This window comes from Phyllobates terribilis, unplaced genomic scaffold (genome assembly GCF_046119375.1).
Source record: "Phyllobates terribilis strain yellow unplaced genomic scaffold, ASM4611937v1 Scaffold_2__4_contigs__length_985480577, whole genome shotgun sequence".
Lineage (NCBI taxonomy): Eukaryota > Metazoa > Chordata > Amphibia > Anura > Dendrobatidae > Phyllobates > Phyllobates terribilis.
The window spans coordinates 489,243,710-489,259,861 of record NW_027362762.1 but is presented as its reverse complement, the minus strand read 5'-3'; the positions used below and the strand labels follow the sequence as shown (position 1 = coordinate 489,259,861).

Sequence of the window (16,152 nt, the reverse complement as noted above, 5' to 3'; positions counted from 1 at the left end):
CTGGCTATAGTTATGGTTGGATAGGTGTGTGCCATTTCTCTTTGAACACTATGTGTGTGGTAAGAATCATCCTCTTATCACCAGGGAAGGTATGAGAAGCTATTCGCCTGTATAGCCCGTCCACCCCACACCATGCAACACTACGATACATAGGGAACCGCAGCTTCAGGAAAAGCAGAGATCGTGTACAGCTACTAGCGCCACCTGCTGCCAGTTTACCATGACTGCACATAGCAGAAAGGTATGGACCTACGTATGACAAGACGCAGCGAATGCACGTCACCGAGCGCGCCGGAAGTGCTGACAAGCGTGGAGTTTGTGCTGGCTGCTGCAGTCTTGTGAACTAACACCGGTCTTCAAGATGTCTGCTGCTTTCAGGAAAGCGTTGAAGTCCCGGCAAAAGAACCATCATGAGAGGTCACAGGTGAGGGAAGCGCTCAGAGACCGAACGGCATGGAAGAACCTCACTGCCATAGGCTAGACACGTGCTAATGCGAAATCTCATAATGCTGTCTGTCTTTTTGTCCAGCTGGGCTTCCGTAAAAACCTAGGGCTTCTGGAGAAGAAGAATGACTACAAGCTCCGTGCTGAGTAAGTATATACTGATTATATGTGTATATACACACACACACACACACACACACACACACACACACACACACACACACACACACACACACACACACACCAGCACCCTGTAAGCGCTGAAATACAATATACCTATAAAATGGGGGAACTTAGCGCACAAAATGGCCAACTTATGAGAAGCCCACTCACTCAGAGACTGATGTCAGATGGACCTACTACCTGTAACTGATTGCCATGCAGAAGTTATAAACCCCTCTGAGTTTTTGATTTCTGCCATGGTATAGGGGTTTTCTGCTGAACACTTGTAGTTTTATAGCTGTTATCTCACCTACACGTCTACCATATAGACCTTATAAGGCCACAGCCCCACTATCAGTATTTGGTCAGTATTTTTTCTCTGGAGTGGGTTATAAATGCAGAATTGGTGACCTCTCTCTTTCTTCAGGTATCTTTCCCTCCTCATTTAAACATGCCATCAACCCCTTTACTTAAAAAGCCATCCCTGGACCAGAACTGCACTGCTAACTACAGACCTGTCTCTAATCTTCCTTTCATCTCTAAACTCCTGGAGCGCTTGGTCCACTCCCGTCTAATCCACTATCTCTCAGACAACTCTCTCCTCGACCCTCTACAATCTGGTTTCCGCTCTTTACACTCCACTGAAACTGCCCTCACTAAAGTCTCTAATGATCTACTAACAGCCAAATCCAAAGGTCACTGCTCCCTGCTGATTCTCCTGGATCTCTCTGCAGCATTTGACACTGTGGATCACCAGCTCCTCCTCACTATGCTCCGCTCTATAGGCCTCAAGGACACTGTTCTCTCCTGGTTCTCCTCCTATCTCTCTGACCGCTCCTTCTCTGTATCTTTTGCCGGCTCCTCTTCCCCTCCTCATCCCCTTACTATCGGGGTTCCGCAGGGCTCAGTCCTAGGCCCCCTCCTCTTCTCTCTATACACTGCCCCTATTGGCCAAACAATCAGCATATTTCGGTTCCAGTATCATCTCTATGCTGACCACACCCAATTGTACACTTCTTCCCGACATCACCTCTACCCTAATACAAAATACCAAGGATTGTTTATCTGCTGTGTCTAGCATCATGTCCTCCCTCTATCTTAAACTGAATCTCTCCAAAACTGAACTTCTTGTGTTTCCCCCCTCTACTAACCTAACTCTACCTAACATCGAAATTACCTTGGAGGGGTCAACCATAACTCCCAAGCAGCACGTCCGCTGCCTTGGGGTCATATTCTACACTAACCTTTCCTTTACCCCCCATATCCGATCACTCACTCGCTCCTGTCACCTGCATCTTAAAAAATCTCCAGAATCCGATCTTTTCTCACTTTGGAAACTGCTAAAACTCTTACTGTCGCTCTTATTCACTCTCGTCTGGACTACTGCAGCTCTCTTCTGATCGGTCTCCCTCTTACCAAAATGTCCCCTCTCCAATCTGTCCTGAATGCGGCAGCCAGGGTCGTATTTATGTCCAGCCGCTTCACCGATGCCTCCACCTTGTGCCAGTCATTACACTGGTTACCCATTCGCTACAGGGTCCAAAATAAACTCATTGCTCTCACCCACAAAGCTCTCCACAGTTCTGCACCACCTTATATCTCCTCTCTCATCTCAGTCTATCGTCCTACACTTGCCCTCTGTTCCACAAATGACCGAAGACTAACATCCCCCATAATCCGAACCTCGCACCTCCATCTTCAAGACTTCTCTCGTGCTGCGCCAGTTCTCTGGAATGCTCTACCCCAGACGATCCGATTGATGCCTAGCCCCGATGTCTTCAAGCGCGCTTTAAAAACCCATCTCTTTAAACAAGCTTACCACCTCAAATACCCAGTAAACTAACTTTCCCCTGTTCCCTCCTAAATACTATTCAGAATCTGCCCCCTTCTGTTCATCTGTTTCTACACCCTCCATGCACACGATAACTGCACTCGGTAATTGAGTATTGCACTTGAACATACAGGCTGATGACCGGATCATACAGCTTTATATGATAATCCCGACTTATTATAATTGCCAGACCTGAAATAACAAGCACTTTCCACCTATTGTGTCCCCCCATTTCCTTGTAGAATGTAAGCTTGCGAGCAGGGACCTCACTCCTGATGTAACTGTTAAACTGTCTCACCTTGTATTGAATTTATTGTTTCTACATGTCCCCTCTTAATTGTAAAGTGCTGTGGAATATGTTGGCGCTATATAAATAAAAATTATTATTAAAATTATTATTACTTGTTTCTATTATACCTTTTCTCTGATTGTTCCTCACCTGGTTTTGGCTCCCACTCCTGAGAAAATACTGACCAAATACTGATAGTGGGGCCGTGGCCTTAGGTTGAATGTTGCCAAGGTCGCTTTGATGTTGTAGTTTTTATTCAAATTTTTGTTTAATTCTAGTGACTATCAGAAGAAGAGAAAAACACTCGATGCCTTGCGGAAGAAAGCCCTTGAAAAGAATCCCGATGAATTCTACTTTAAAATGATCTCAACTAAACTCCAGGTAATTACCAATGTCTGATTCTTTCCTTTTGGCTCTAGATTTAGACATATTTGTTGGGCAATTTGTCAGGACACTTAGCCAAAATGCCCCAACCTTAGAGTTTACAGGGGATCTGTCTCTAGACTAATGCTGCCCTATCTGAGGGCAGCATAAAGTAGCGAGAGACCCCACATTCATTATATACAGGTGCATCTCACTAAATTAGAATATAATCAAAAAGTTAATTTATTTCAGTTCTTCAATACAAAAAGTGAAACTCGTATATTATATAGAGTCATTACAAACAGAGTGATCTATTTCAAGTGTTTATCTGTTAATGTTGATGATTATGGCTTACAGCCAATGAAAATACAAAAGTCATTATCTCAGTAAATTAGAATACTTTATAACACCAGCTTGAAAAATGTTTTTGAAATCTGAAATGTTGTCCTACTGAAGTGTCAGGCGAGTTTGCTGGCCAATCAAGCACAGTGAAGTGCGCTAAAATTCCCTGGTAGACGGCTGCGCTGACTTTGGTCTATATAAAACACTGTGGACCTACACCAGCAGATGACATGGCTTCCCAAACCATCACTGATTGTGGAAACTTCACACTAGACCTCAAGCAGCTTGGATTGTGGCCTCTCCACTCTTCCTCCAGACTCTGGGACCTTTCCAAATGAAATGCAAAATTTACTTTGCATTTACTTAGTGTCAATGACTGCCTTCTGGACATCTGTCAAGTCAGCAGTCTTCCCCATGATTGTGAAGCCTACTGAAACAGAATAAGGTACCTTTTTAAGTGCTTAGGAAGCCTTTGCCGGTGTTTTTTGTTAATTATTTTAATTTACTGAGATGACTTTTGTGTTTTCATTGGCTGTAATCCATAATCATCAACATTAACAGAAATAAACACTTGAAATAGATCACTCTGTTTGTAATGACTCTATATAATATACGAGTTTCACTTTTTGTATTGAACTGAAATTTACTTTTTGATATTCTAATTTAGTGAGATGCACCTGTACTAGGTGTCTGTGTCTTGCTATAGTTTTCATACAATCACACTGAGCAGCGGAAGCCTAGTGCTTAAACCTGAGTATTAGACCACGTTCACACTGAGTACTTGATGAGTTTTTTACATCAGTGTTTGTAAGCCCAAACCAGGAGTGGGTGATAAATACAGAAGTGGTGATTTGTTTCTATTATACTTTTCCTCTGATTGTTCATCTCCTGGTTTTGGCTTACACATACTGATGTAAAATACTGACCAAATACTCAACGTTGCCTCAATGGGATATGTTTGAGGATTTTTTAACCTATTGGGGTAGTAGTATTGCTGTATAGGCCTTTGTCCCTCTATAAAAGATTAAATGGCTTGTCCAGACAAAATAACAATTTAATTGCTGGCTTGGTTTATTAGCAAATAACATGGCTATACTCCCCTACTGGAACATATCTTACACCGGAGGGAAGAGTTCACTTCTGCTGAGTGTGAGTGGCTGCCGCAGTCGGGAGATTCAGCCGCGTGTCTTTGGTGTTTCGCTTCTAGCTTATTAATTGAGAAATATCACTGATGCTCTTATTATTGCATTCATATTGCCTGGCATCCTTTTCCTTAAATACATAGTGTGCTTATTCTTTGCTCTGTTTCGAAAGGATGGAGTCCACTTGATAAAGCAGAAGCCCGAAGAAGTCACAGATGAGCAGCTTAAAATAATGAGGACACAAGACCTCAAATATGTGGAGATGAAGAGAGTAGCAGAGGCTAAGGTGAGCTGCATCTTGTAACTGACTACATTGGTGCTCCGCATATACTAATATACGGTGCATACTAATGACACGTGCTTGAGAGACACCTTTTGGGGATCATTTGATTTACTCAAATATGTGTATTTGTGGCCAAAAAATTATTTGCAGTTGGGTTTTATAGCAAAAAAAAATATTCCACCTTTTAGCTTGTCCAGTCTTTTGTTTTCCTGCACATTGCCGGCTGCACAATGAGGTGACTGCAAGAACGTCAGTAAGATGGTTCTGATTGGAGAGTTTGTAACTTTTTTATTTTTTTAGCTTGGCTCGTCTCATTATTCCCACAATGTTCAGGTCAACTTTCATGTGGTCATAAATTTGTACAGAGGTCCTCAGAAAAAGTCAGAGCAAAGAATTACAACTTGTGTATTTAAAGTGGGCTGAATAATAGATTTCCAAATAGACAGTAAAACACAGACTATGGAAGGCAAACTGCACAGAAGTGTTAATAAAACCCAATTGTGAAAATAACTTTTAGCCAAAAAAATGCATTTTTTGCAGGGGGAGATGTTATGAATTACATTTATTTTACCATGTAAGATGCTGAAAAACTGCAAGTGGGGTGAAATGGTGGGCAAACTGTGATTCTGCCATCAGTGTACGGTAAAAATGATCTAGCAACGTGCTTCTTCAGATATATCAAACTCGTATGAATATGATATTTTAGTGGTTATATAAAAGTGTTTTTTTTTTTTTTCATTGCAGGGATTGTGTGGGGTTTGTTTTTTTGCTGGCCAAACCATAGTTATTATTATTACCATTAGTACCATTTTAGGTTACATATGTTTTGATCATGTTTTATTGCCCTTTTAGGGGAGGTGTGTTGCCCCTGAATTTTATCCATAAAAAAGAATCCCATAAACACCTTACAGTGCTTGTGATTAAAGGGGATATGTTATTTTTAATTAATGATATATGTATATTTAAAACTGTATAAAATTAATTGGTGTTTTTTTTTATTCACCAGCCATTGGGGCTGACATTTGCATTTTCTTGTGTACAGTGTCACAGCACGACACTTACATGGAGCAAATATGGCAGATACAGGCGAGTAGGGTAAGTTTCCAACCCTATCTCTTATCCTGTAGCCACATCAGCTGTGGATTGTGTATGTTCCCCGACTTGCGCAGTTCACAGCTGTAGGTGGAGCCAGGTGCCATTTTATTGTAGCCCAGTGCTATGCGCTGAGCTACAACTTTTCTCTGTCACTGCTATTTCCAGTATTCAAAGCACAACAGTGAAATCATCGATGCCTACTGCACTCTAAGTAGCGGTGCATGGTTACAGCAAGTCAAGCCGCAGGGCTGCGGCGGGGAATTCTTCAAGCATTGAGAACAGGTCAGGCAACCTGGCAATAGCATTACAATCGCAGGCTTACTTAATCCCACCACTACTTAGTGTCTTCGCATCGAGTTTTGCGGGTGCTTGAGTGACGTGCACTGTCTCAGCCCGCGCCATCATGCTTTGCGACTGTTAGACCACTACAAAACATACGGGGATTGCCTGTGTATGTCAGGTAATCCCCCGCATGTTTTGTGTCTAACAGCCACGAAACATGCAGCTGCGGGGACGCGAACATCTCACTCGAGTAATGAGCACTTGCGCTCATCACTACTAATCATGTTTTCTAGCGGTTTACTGTGTGACTGAATGGAAAGTGGAGGAGTTTACACAGCACAATGAATACCCCAGCATGTGGACATTCCCACCTTAGTATACAGGTGACTTATCCTAGTAGAATAGTCCAATATAGCACAGAAGGCATAGGTGTATAACTAAACTATGACTGTAAAACATACAGAAGATGAATGTCCGGAGAAATAACCAATCTTAACAATTTTGCCAGCTGATGACTTGTGAAATATACTTGAAAAATGGTATGCAATGGTTAATTTCTCATCTGCCACAATGGTGATGTGACAGACTGTATTTTTCTGCTAGAAACTACATGTGCATGGCATAAATGGCTGAATGAGGGGAGTCATTTCCACTTGTTTTGCAGGTCTCTTTAATCTGACATTTTATTCTAGCTTGGTGATGATCGGATTGTTTATTACCCGCATTCTGGATAATCATAATCTTATGAGTATGGACAGCTTAGAGGTGCATTTCCACTAAATAAGCTGCTATCAGTATCAGTCTAATTAGGCTTAGTGCCCACGATGCAGAAATGAAGCCGAAATTTTTCTGAGCATTTCTGCATCTCCTTGGCAGAAAAACGCATGCGTTTTTTACATGCGTATTTGACGCGTATTTTCCATGCGTTTTTCCAATGCATTGTATAGGCAAATACGCATGCAGAAACGCACAAGAATTGGTCATGTCTTTATTTTTCTGCGAGTAAAATCTGCGCAGAAAAATACGGACCATGTGCACAGAACTTACAGAATGTCATAGGAAGTCATGGGATAAGGTATGCAATGGATTTCTGGAGCGTTTACGCGCTGCAAATCCGCACCAAAAACGCATCTTGGGCACACAGCCTTATCATGCCAGATCCCGTCACTATCATGCCATGCTGTCACCATCAAAATGTCTCTATTGTGATCTTCAACTTTGTCCTCCCTTATCCTTTTTGCAAACATTCAGAAGGGGAGGCGTGACATAAGACACATGCAAGTAGACTATTCAACACATTTATGGCAATTGTAAAGTGAGGTAACATTACAGTTGATTTTGATGGCAAATGTGAGGAAAAAAAATAAACCAGTGAACTATACTTTCAATTTTAACCACTTGCTGCCAATGATTGCATGTGATTTATTACAATCTGGTGTACAGTTATGTCTTATAGATGGCACAGGAGTAGTGCCCATGCCATCAGCAGCAGGAGTCTTATTATAGCTCAGGTCCCCTCACTTCAGTCCCTCGGATGCCGCTGCCAATATTGACTGCAGCATGTTAAAAGATAGACAAAGGGAGATTGCTACCTTTTTTGACCCATTGGCTTCCCCGCAGCACAATCGCCAGGGTGCCGATGTTTGGTATGGCAACAGAAGGCCGTACAATGGGAGTGGCTCCTGATAGACTGTCAGTTAAACACTGACAGGTTAGATAATGTACTACAGTGTATTGTCAATGTGATCACATTAGGAAGTAAAAACACCAAGCGCTAAATAAAAATATTTAGATTTGAGAGTCCTCAGTGGTTGATACCTTTTTAATGGCTAACTGAAAAGATGGTAACAAATTGCAAGCTTTCGAGACTACTCAGGTCTCTTATTCAGGCATAGTATAACACAAAGTCTGAAGAGTCTCATATTTATACACAGCGAGACACAGAAATAATGTTATAGATGAGACAAGTGATGTAATGCAGAGCTATTACTATTGGAGAGGGATTAACAGTTGTGGCCGTAAATATTGGAATAGTTCATAGATAAGGAGTGTGAAAGTTTTATTATCCTGAGATTGAGGTCTGGTCCAGTGTTGTGATGACCGCACAGGTCTGATGAGCACATTTCCTTAGTTATGGATTTGAAATTACTGGTATTAAAAGGTAACTTCAAATCTCAGAGAGACAGAAAAGTTTGGGAATATAAACTCATGACGACCTTTGACACCTTCAGAGCAGGAATGAATGTGTCACATGGATTTATGTCATTCTACATCAACTAAGGAATGTGCTCATCAGACCTGTTGGGTCATCACAACCCTGGACCAGACCTCAATCTCAGGATAATAAAACTTTCACACTCCTTACCTATGAACTATTCCAATATTTACGCCCACAACTGTTTATCCCTCTCCAATAGTAATCGCTCTGCTTTACATCACTTGTCTCATTTATTACATTATTTCTGTGTCTCGCTGTGTATAAATATGTGATGTGACTCTTCAGATTTTGTGGTATACGATGCCTGAATGAGAGACCTGAATAGTCTCAAAAGCTTGCAATTTGTTACCATCTTTTCATTTAGCCATTAAAAGATATCAACCACTGAGGACTCTCAAATATAAATATTTTTATATCTACTGGCGAACACGGTACAAAGATATATATTTTCCCTGTATCAAGCGTTAAAGGGAATCTATCAGCAGGTTTTTGCTATGCAATCTGAGGACCGCATGAGGTAGGGGTTAAAACAGAATTCAACGATCAGGCTGTGTGCTGTTTTAGGCTGAACGTTTAATCACCTGGTGACTATCATTGCTGTGACTAGCAGGCGCGCGCTTCCAAGTCTGACTCCTCCCCCTTCTGTGAAAAGCACCTCACCGTCTATAGATATCGTACACAGCCTGGTGTGGGTGGGGTTAGCTTCCTCAGCTCTGCTGCATTGCTAAATCTAAAAGCTCTGTGTCAGAACTGCTGCACCCAGTAATCTAAGTCAGTGTTCCCCAACTCCAGTCCTCAGGACCCACCAACAGGTCATGTTTTCAGGATTTCCTTAGTATTGCACAGGTGATGGAATTATTTCCTGTGCAGGTGATGGAATTATCACCCGGGCAATACTAAGGAAATCCTGAGAACGGGACCTGTTGGTGGGTACTGAGGACTGGAGTTGGGGAACCCTGAACTAAGTGATACATCGTTGGATTCAGGGTCTCTTTCCCTACATTATGCTGCTCTCAGATGAGGTAACAAAACCTGCTTAGAGATTCCCTTTGTGTTTTTAATTCTTTTTAACACTTTTAATAAATGTTTTTTTGTGGGAAAAAACCCTAAAAAGTCTATAAACTTGGTATTGCCATGATTTTATCAACCTACAGCGTAAAGATAGCATGACCATTATACCTAGTGTTGAGGGGAAAAAAAAAGCCAATTTGGTTCTTTATGCCTTCCAAATAGTTAATAAAGAATGATCCAAACATTATTTGTACTACAAAATGGCACCAATGAAAATGGCAACTTGTCCCACAAAGAAACAAGTCTTCATATAGCTGCTCTGCCAGAAAATTGTGAAACTTATGGCTCTCAAAATATGGCGACCCAAAAACAATTTTTTTTCAAAGAGTGTATTAATTGTAAAAAAGTAAAAACAAAACATAAATACAACTATAAATTGCCATATTTGTGTGAATAAATGTAATTTTTTTGCATTGTACATTTTCCGCTATTTGCCATGCTGAACAAACTGTCAAAATTGTTGTTTGGTTAATATTCTTATCTGTCGCCAAAAACATAACGTTATCGCTCCTGGAACGTGACACTAAAAATTAGTGAGGTAAAAGAAATGGTCTGGCATAAATTCCCAAACTGGCTATAATGCCAAGGAGTTAATATATATATATTTTTTAATATTTATGACTAACTCCCTTATGTTGTGTGCTCACCACCATTGATTGATCATGAATCTTTGTCACGCGTAACTTTTAGACTCGATCTTGGTATACAATCCAGAATGCTAGCGCTTCTCGAAATTGCCGCTACGGGAGTTCAAGAATGCCGAATCTCCAGAGTTCAAAAAAAGTTCCTTAGATGGAACATGTCATTAGATATTGTGCGAGTGGTGCTGGATTTTTAATTTTTCTTCAAGGAACTCCTTTGAGTTCTCTCTGGCTATTTCAGGTATCTTTAGCTGGAGTTGTAAGGAGCGTGTCAGGCATTGTATAGAAACAGAAGTTTGTGTAACGGAATCTTTTTTTTGACTGCTACAATTAGAGATTGTCAATACACTTGACTTTTTTACAAAATCTATAAGTTTGTTTTTTTTTTTGTTTTTTTTGCGGTGGATAACTTTTTTTCAGTTGAAACATTTATTAACCGTGAAGTAATTTTCTTACCCTTTTTTTCCATGTAGCGAAACGCTGTACATAGCGATTTAGTGATCCTGACTAAAAGTGGTTAATGTGACATAATTATTGGTAACTCCACTTTGGCAGCAGCAGTAACCTCTAACTAGTTGTGTAAAGTTTGCCTTTGTGTAGATGTAGCTCATTCTGATGTACTAATAGTTGCACTATATTTTGTGACATGAATACATCTAATGCTCCATAATCTTTACAGAAAATTGAGCGCCTTAAGTCTGAACTTCATTTGCTGGATGCTGAAGAAAAGCCTAAGAATATACATACTTTCTTCTGTGATTCCAAGAAAGAAGGCAAGTGATGCTATTTCATCAATCCTCCCACTATTGCTATATAGTGGAATGCCTATACTAGTTTAAGAGTAAGAATCATTCTGATGATGATACAGGAAACATTTGTTCTGCTGTATCGTTCATTTTATTTTCTGCCTCCAAATAGTCTGGTTCTGAATGCACAGTAGGCTTGCTTAGGAGTGTGGGAAAGGGTTGGGGAGGTTTAAGTAGTGCTTAATAATGGTAAAACCATTGTAAGAAAGCATATGGGAAGCCTAAAGGGAAGGGCATCTCCTTTCTGCAGTACTGACTTCAGGATTTCTGCATCAAAAACTACAGCGGCATTTCTCCTCGGAACACTCGGAGAGCTTTGTCAAGCTAAATGCACCAAGAACCTAGCTCTTCATGATTTGAACACATTTATTATGCTTTTTTAGAGACTTTCCATGTCTGACCAAAGGTGTATCTTTATTTTTTTAAAGAGTTGTGACTTATAATACGACGTCGTGTGCCAACATTGTCACACGTTTCTAGCATGAAGTAAACCAACTTAAAAAGTAGTGTAAACATAGACAGTCTTAAAATACATTTATCCAATGGCTTGACCACTATGATGGGTCTAGTGCTTTTTATGGCTGTCTAGTCCAAATTGGCACTGTCTAAGAATGACAGTATTGATAAATCTGTGTGTGAAATGTGCCTTAGGTAAGAAAAATAATTAACTTTATTTACCTTAAAATCATAAGGAAATTGCTGTGTTAAGGTTGAATAAATGAAAAACTATCCCTGGATATTTTGTGCTGTACAAGTAATTAAAATTACTAGCGGATTGTGCTTGTATAGTGATGCCTAGTAATGCTGAGAACGTTGGTCCAAATGTTGAACAGTAGGTGATAAATCGCTGCATGGTGTCTCATGAAGGCCAGAAAGGAGAATGCAAAGCTCGGGCCAGATGGCCATTTTTCATCTCAATTCTGGTTCCGGGGCCAAAGATAACTACAACGCAGCATAATGTAGGTGAATAGGGTTGCACTGTGACCTGCACAGCACTGTGACCTGCACAGCACTGTGACCTGCACAGCACTGTGACCTGCACAGCACTGTGACCTGCACAGCACTGTGACCTGCACAGCACTGTGACCTGCACAGTACTGTGACAAGCAAGTCGTAACAAGTTTAATTCTTTACGACTTGCTTGTCTTCGTTATAGTACATGTGGGTTGCAACACTACCTTATTCGTCATCCTTGCGTTGTGATCTAGTGGTGGCATAGAGTGATAATTGTCTGTGTGACCTGTGTCACAATCAAAGTTGGCTCTAGCCCCAGCCTATAGAAATTTCTATTATAGTGACTGCACTGACAGATTTCTCTCTTTATCAGTCATAAAGCTACGTAAATTGAGACATGCATGTACTACCAAAAACAGGAGCTAATTACACATGGAGCCATAATACATCCTCATGTCCTCTAATTGCCTGCTTTTGACACCCTTAAATTTTTTTGTTTCTGATTGTGAGGCAGTTATCAGTTTTGAGGATTTGCTTTGGAAAGCATGATATTGACCTTCTCTTTAAATATTTTTTGTTTCCTCTTCATCTAGTGCGCAACTTTGACCTGGCAGAACGATTGAACACCGCTCCAGAGTTGCTTGACAGAGTGTATAATAGACCTACCTTAGAAACCTTACACAAGCAGGCCGTAAAGGGTCCAATTAAATTAAATGAATTAAAAGTAAGGCATCTTTGAACAATACTATGTCTTTTCTTCTTTTTGTACATCTGTATTATTTTGATACTTTGTTGTTACCTGTATTGAACGGTTAGTGCCTGTACAGATGAGCATGCATTTGTTTTACTGTTTGATAAATTTGACTTCAATATGCCTTATGCATATGTTTTGGTCTTTACCATTCCTGGGCTTTTTGCCATCCTGAATTCAGGTTTGCTTAATGCAGACTACATTTCCTATGATGCCTCTGACTTTTCAGAAAATATGGAGTCGCATTGCCTTTACTCCTGTCTAGTGGGAGCAGTGATAAATTAATAGATTAGTGAAATAGACCTGCTGTCCCCTGAAGTATGCGGCAGAGTCTCGGTATCTCCTTTGGCATGACTGCGGCAGAGTCTCGGTGTCTCCATTGGCATGCATCTTCAAACTATTATATCACTATTGTGTTATAAAAATCACAACTGATGGGCACATTTAAAAAACAAAAAACAAACAAAACTAAACAAATCTGTTGCCATAGCAACCAATCTTGGCACAACTTTCTTTTTTCAAGCTCCAAGATAAAAAATGAACTCTGAACTGTGATTGTGTCACTGGTGTGTCAGAGGTGACAGTCGCCCTGCAGTGGTTTGCAGGAGATCTCCACGTTTGGCAATGCAGACAGCTGCCTAGATAGGAGGCTGTGTTTAGGACCCAGCGACTACCTCCCTTTAGTCTGGGTGTATATATACCTGGTGTGTCTAGGTGGGTGTCGCTGGTTATACTCATTTCTACTTGTAACTTGGCTGAAGCAGCATCACGTCCTCTCTGGAGTCTTGAGGCCGTGTGCCCTGTTGAAGTTCTTCTAAAAGCTAAGTTGTTGTTCCCCTGTGACTTCCCCCTTTGTCTTTAGAGTGCTTACTTAGGTTGACTAGTGCTCATCTCCTTCCACCCCCAGCTATAGCCTTACGCCAGGGATAGTAGGGGGAGGCATGTGATCAACGACATCTGCGGAGGCTGTATAGGGATGTTGGGAGACAGGGTGACACTAGTCCAGATTAGGAGGTCACCTCTTACTCCCCCCCCCCCCCCCCACCTTTCCCTAGTGTCTGGGCTCCCTTTCCCCTCTGTGTTGCACTCACACCTGGCGTGACAGATTGGTTGCTATGGACAGCAAAGCAGTTTTTCTTTTGGACTGTTTCATTATTCTTCACCTATGTCTTAGATGCATGGGACCAAGGAAAGGAGGGCTGGATAAGGAGACAGTGACTACTTCCTGATCACACAAGTGCATGAGTTAGACTGGTGGTCATACTGAAGATCACATGATCTACCTAATTGTAGTATAAAAAGGGTGGGGATACCTGGATGAATGTAATCTGGGATGGAAACAAATTATCTAGTTGAAAAATGCTGGTGAATTATCTGTATTGTCCCCAAAAATGTTGGTATGCTACTTCTAACTGTGCTTTTTTTCCCCTCTATTATAGGCACTGGCTAAACAAAGGCGTCACCAGTACGAGATTTTAAATCAAAGAATAGAAAGAGAAAGGAAAATGTTTATCATCACTCAGAAAATACAGACGCGCAAAGATCTTATGGTGAGGATTCGGTCGGTTTCCATTGACCACTTGTGTCTAATTACTAAGAGTTGCATGTGTCTGAGCCTCTGCGCCACTCCTAGCATTGATCTTTGTAATTTTTTTTAGGATAAAAGACAGAAGGTGAAAGTGAAGAAAGAAACAGTGAATTCTCCGGCTGTCTATAAATTCAAAAAACAACGAAAGAGATAACAACCACCTTGATGACTGTTCTGTTGGGATTGATTTACCTTTAATTCAATATAATCATGTATTTGTTGTGTATATCTGATATTAAATTTCTCTATGCATCTGATAAAATATTATGTCTTGCTGCATTGGAACATCATAACTGCAATGTATTTCTGATAGGAAGAGAAAGGGAGAAAAAGTGCGCTATGTGAAGGACCTGATAGGTAGATGTGACGGAAACAGCCAAAAGGTCACTCACCTATTGGAGTTGTGCACCCCTGCACAACTCCGGTGTTAGTGTGAGGATGGAAGGAGCAGGCACGTCACACCACAAGGTATAGGTAGCTTGGCACACCACGTGCCGTGTGCTGCAGACCGCCTCTCGTGCTCACCGCTTCCAGGTTCCAAAATTGCAGGCCACGTGTCACGTGTATTTCTGATAGGGTGCATACTCTGAGGCCGATTATTGGCTGTTTTACGTCTGAATTCTAATTTATATTAGCTGTTGACATTTTAGCTAATCATGGATTTCTTCACGAAGTTTCAGTGAAAAGTGTCATGCCTCAAAACCGCTGGATAAGTCTGATTGCTGGTGGTCCGAACACTTGGCTTTCCGCTGTATTAAGTGGTCGTCAGGGTTGTGAACAGACTATACTACAGTGTGCGTGCAGAGCAGGATGCAAGTCAAGCAAGTGACTGCAGGAAGAATCCGTCTTCATTTTCTCCCTATTCCCCCTATTCCCGCACTTCCAGTTAGGCAGCCGAACATGCTAATAATGCAGGTTGTTCCTATGGCTGTGGGTATGTATGAATGACCCTTTAATGAGAGCCTGTGAATGTACAGTACAGACCAAAAGTTTGGACACACCTTCTCATTTAAAGATTTTTCTGTATTTTCATGACTATGAAAAGTGTACATTCACACTGAAGGCATCAAAACTATGAATTAACACGTGGAATTATATACTTAACAAAAAAGTGTGAAAAAACTGAAAATATGTCTTATATTCTAGGTTCTTCAAAGTAGCCACCTTTTGCTTTGATGACTGCTTTTCACACTCTTGGCATTCTCTTGATGAGCTTCAAGAGGTAGTCACCGGAAATGGTCTTCCAACAATCTTGAAGGAGTTCCCAGAGATGCTTAGCACTTGTTGGCCCTTTTGCCTTCACTCTGCGGTCCAGCTCACCCCAAACCATCTCGATTGGGTTCAGGTCTGGTGACTGTGGAGGCCAGGTCATCTGGCGTAGCACCCCATCACTCTCCTTCTTGGTCAAATAGCCCTCACACAGCCTGGAGGTGTGTTTGGGGTCATTGTCCTGTTGAAAAATGAATGATGGTCCAACTAAATGCAAACCGGATGGAAAAGCATGCCGCTGCAAGATGCTGTGGTAGTCATGCTGGTTCAGTATGCCTTAAATTTTGAATAAATCCCAAACAGTGTCACCAGCAAAGCACCCCCACACCATCACACCTCCTCCTCCATGCTTCACTGTGGGAACTAGGCATGTAGAGTCCATCCGTTCACCTTTTCTGTGTCGCACAAAGACACGGTGGTTGGAACCAAAAGATCTCAAATTTGGACTCATCAGACCAAAGCACAGATTTCCACTGGTCTAATGTCCATTCCTTGTGTTCATTAGCCCAAACAAGTCTCTTCTGCTTGTTGCCTGTCCTTAGCAGTGGTTTCCTAGCAGCTATTTTACCATGAAGACCTGCTGCACAAAGTCTCCTCTTAACAGTTGTTGAAGAGATGTGT

The 16,152-nt window shown here is 41.3% G+C and overlaps 1 protein-coding gene across 1 annotated transcript; it reads left to right on the top strand.

The window, feature by feature from the left end:
• Positions 1 to 251: 251 nt before the first annotated feature.
• Positions 252 to 14,524, top strand: UTP11 (UTP11 small subunit processome component). The gene is made up of 8 exons (XM_073670593.1): positions 252 to 424; positions 530 to 591; positions 3,005 to 3,107; positions 4,746 to 4,859; positions 10,843 to 10,936; positions 12,517 to 12,647; positions 14,114 to 14,224; positions 14,333 to 14,524. The coding sequence occupies exons 1-8, from the start codon at positions 362 to 364 to the stop codon at positions 14,414 to 14,416; spliced, it is 762 nt and encodes a 253-aa protein (XP_073526694.1). The 5' UTR covers positions 252 to 361; the 3' UTR covers positions 14,417 to 14,524.
• Positions 14,525 to 16,152: the final 1,628 nt, after the last annotated feature.

What these genes read in the sequence shown, in the direction of transcription:
- UTP11 (XM_073670593.1), top strand. Translation starts at nt 362, where the DNA reads ATGTCTGCTGCTTTCAGGAAAGCGTTGAAGTCCCGGCAAAAGAACCAT. An exon ending in TGATCTCAACTAAACTCCAG is followed by an intron (nt 3,108 to 4,745) that starts GTAATTACCAAT and finishes CTGTTTCGAAAG; the next exon opens with GATGGAGTCCACTTGATAAA. An exon ending in TTAAATTAAATGAATTAAAA is followed by an intron (nt 12,648 to 14,113) that starts GTAAGGCATCTT and finishes CCTCTATTATAG; the next exon opens with GCACTGGCTAAACAAAGGCG.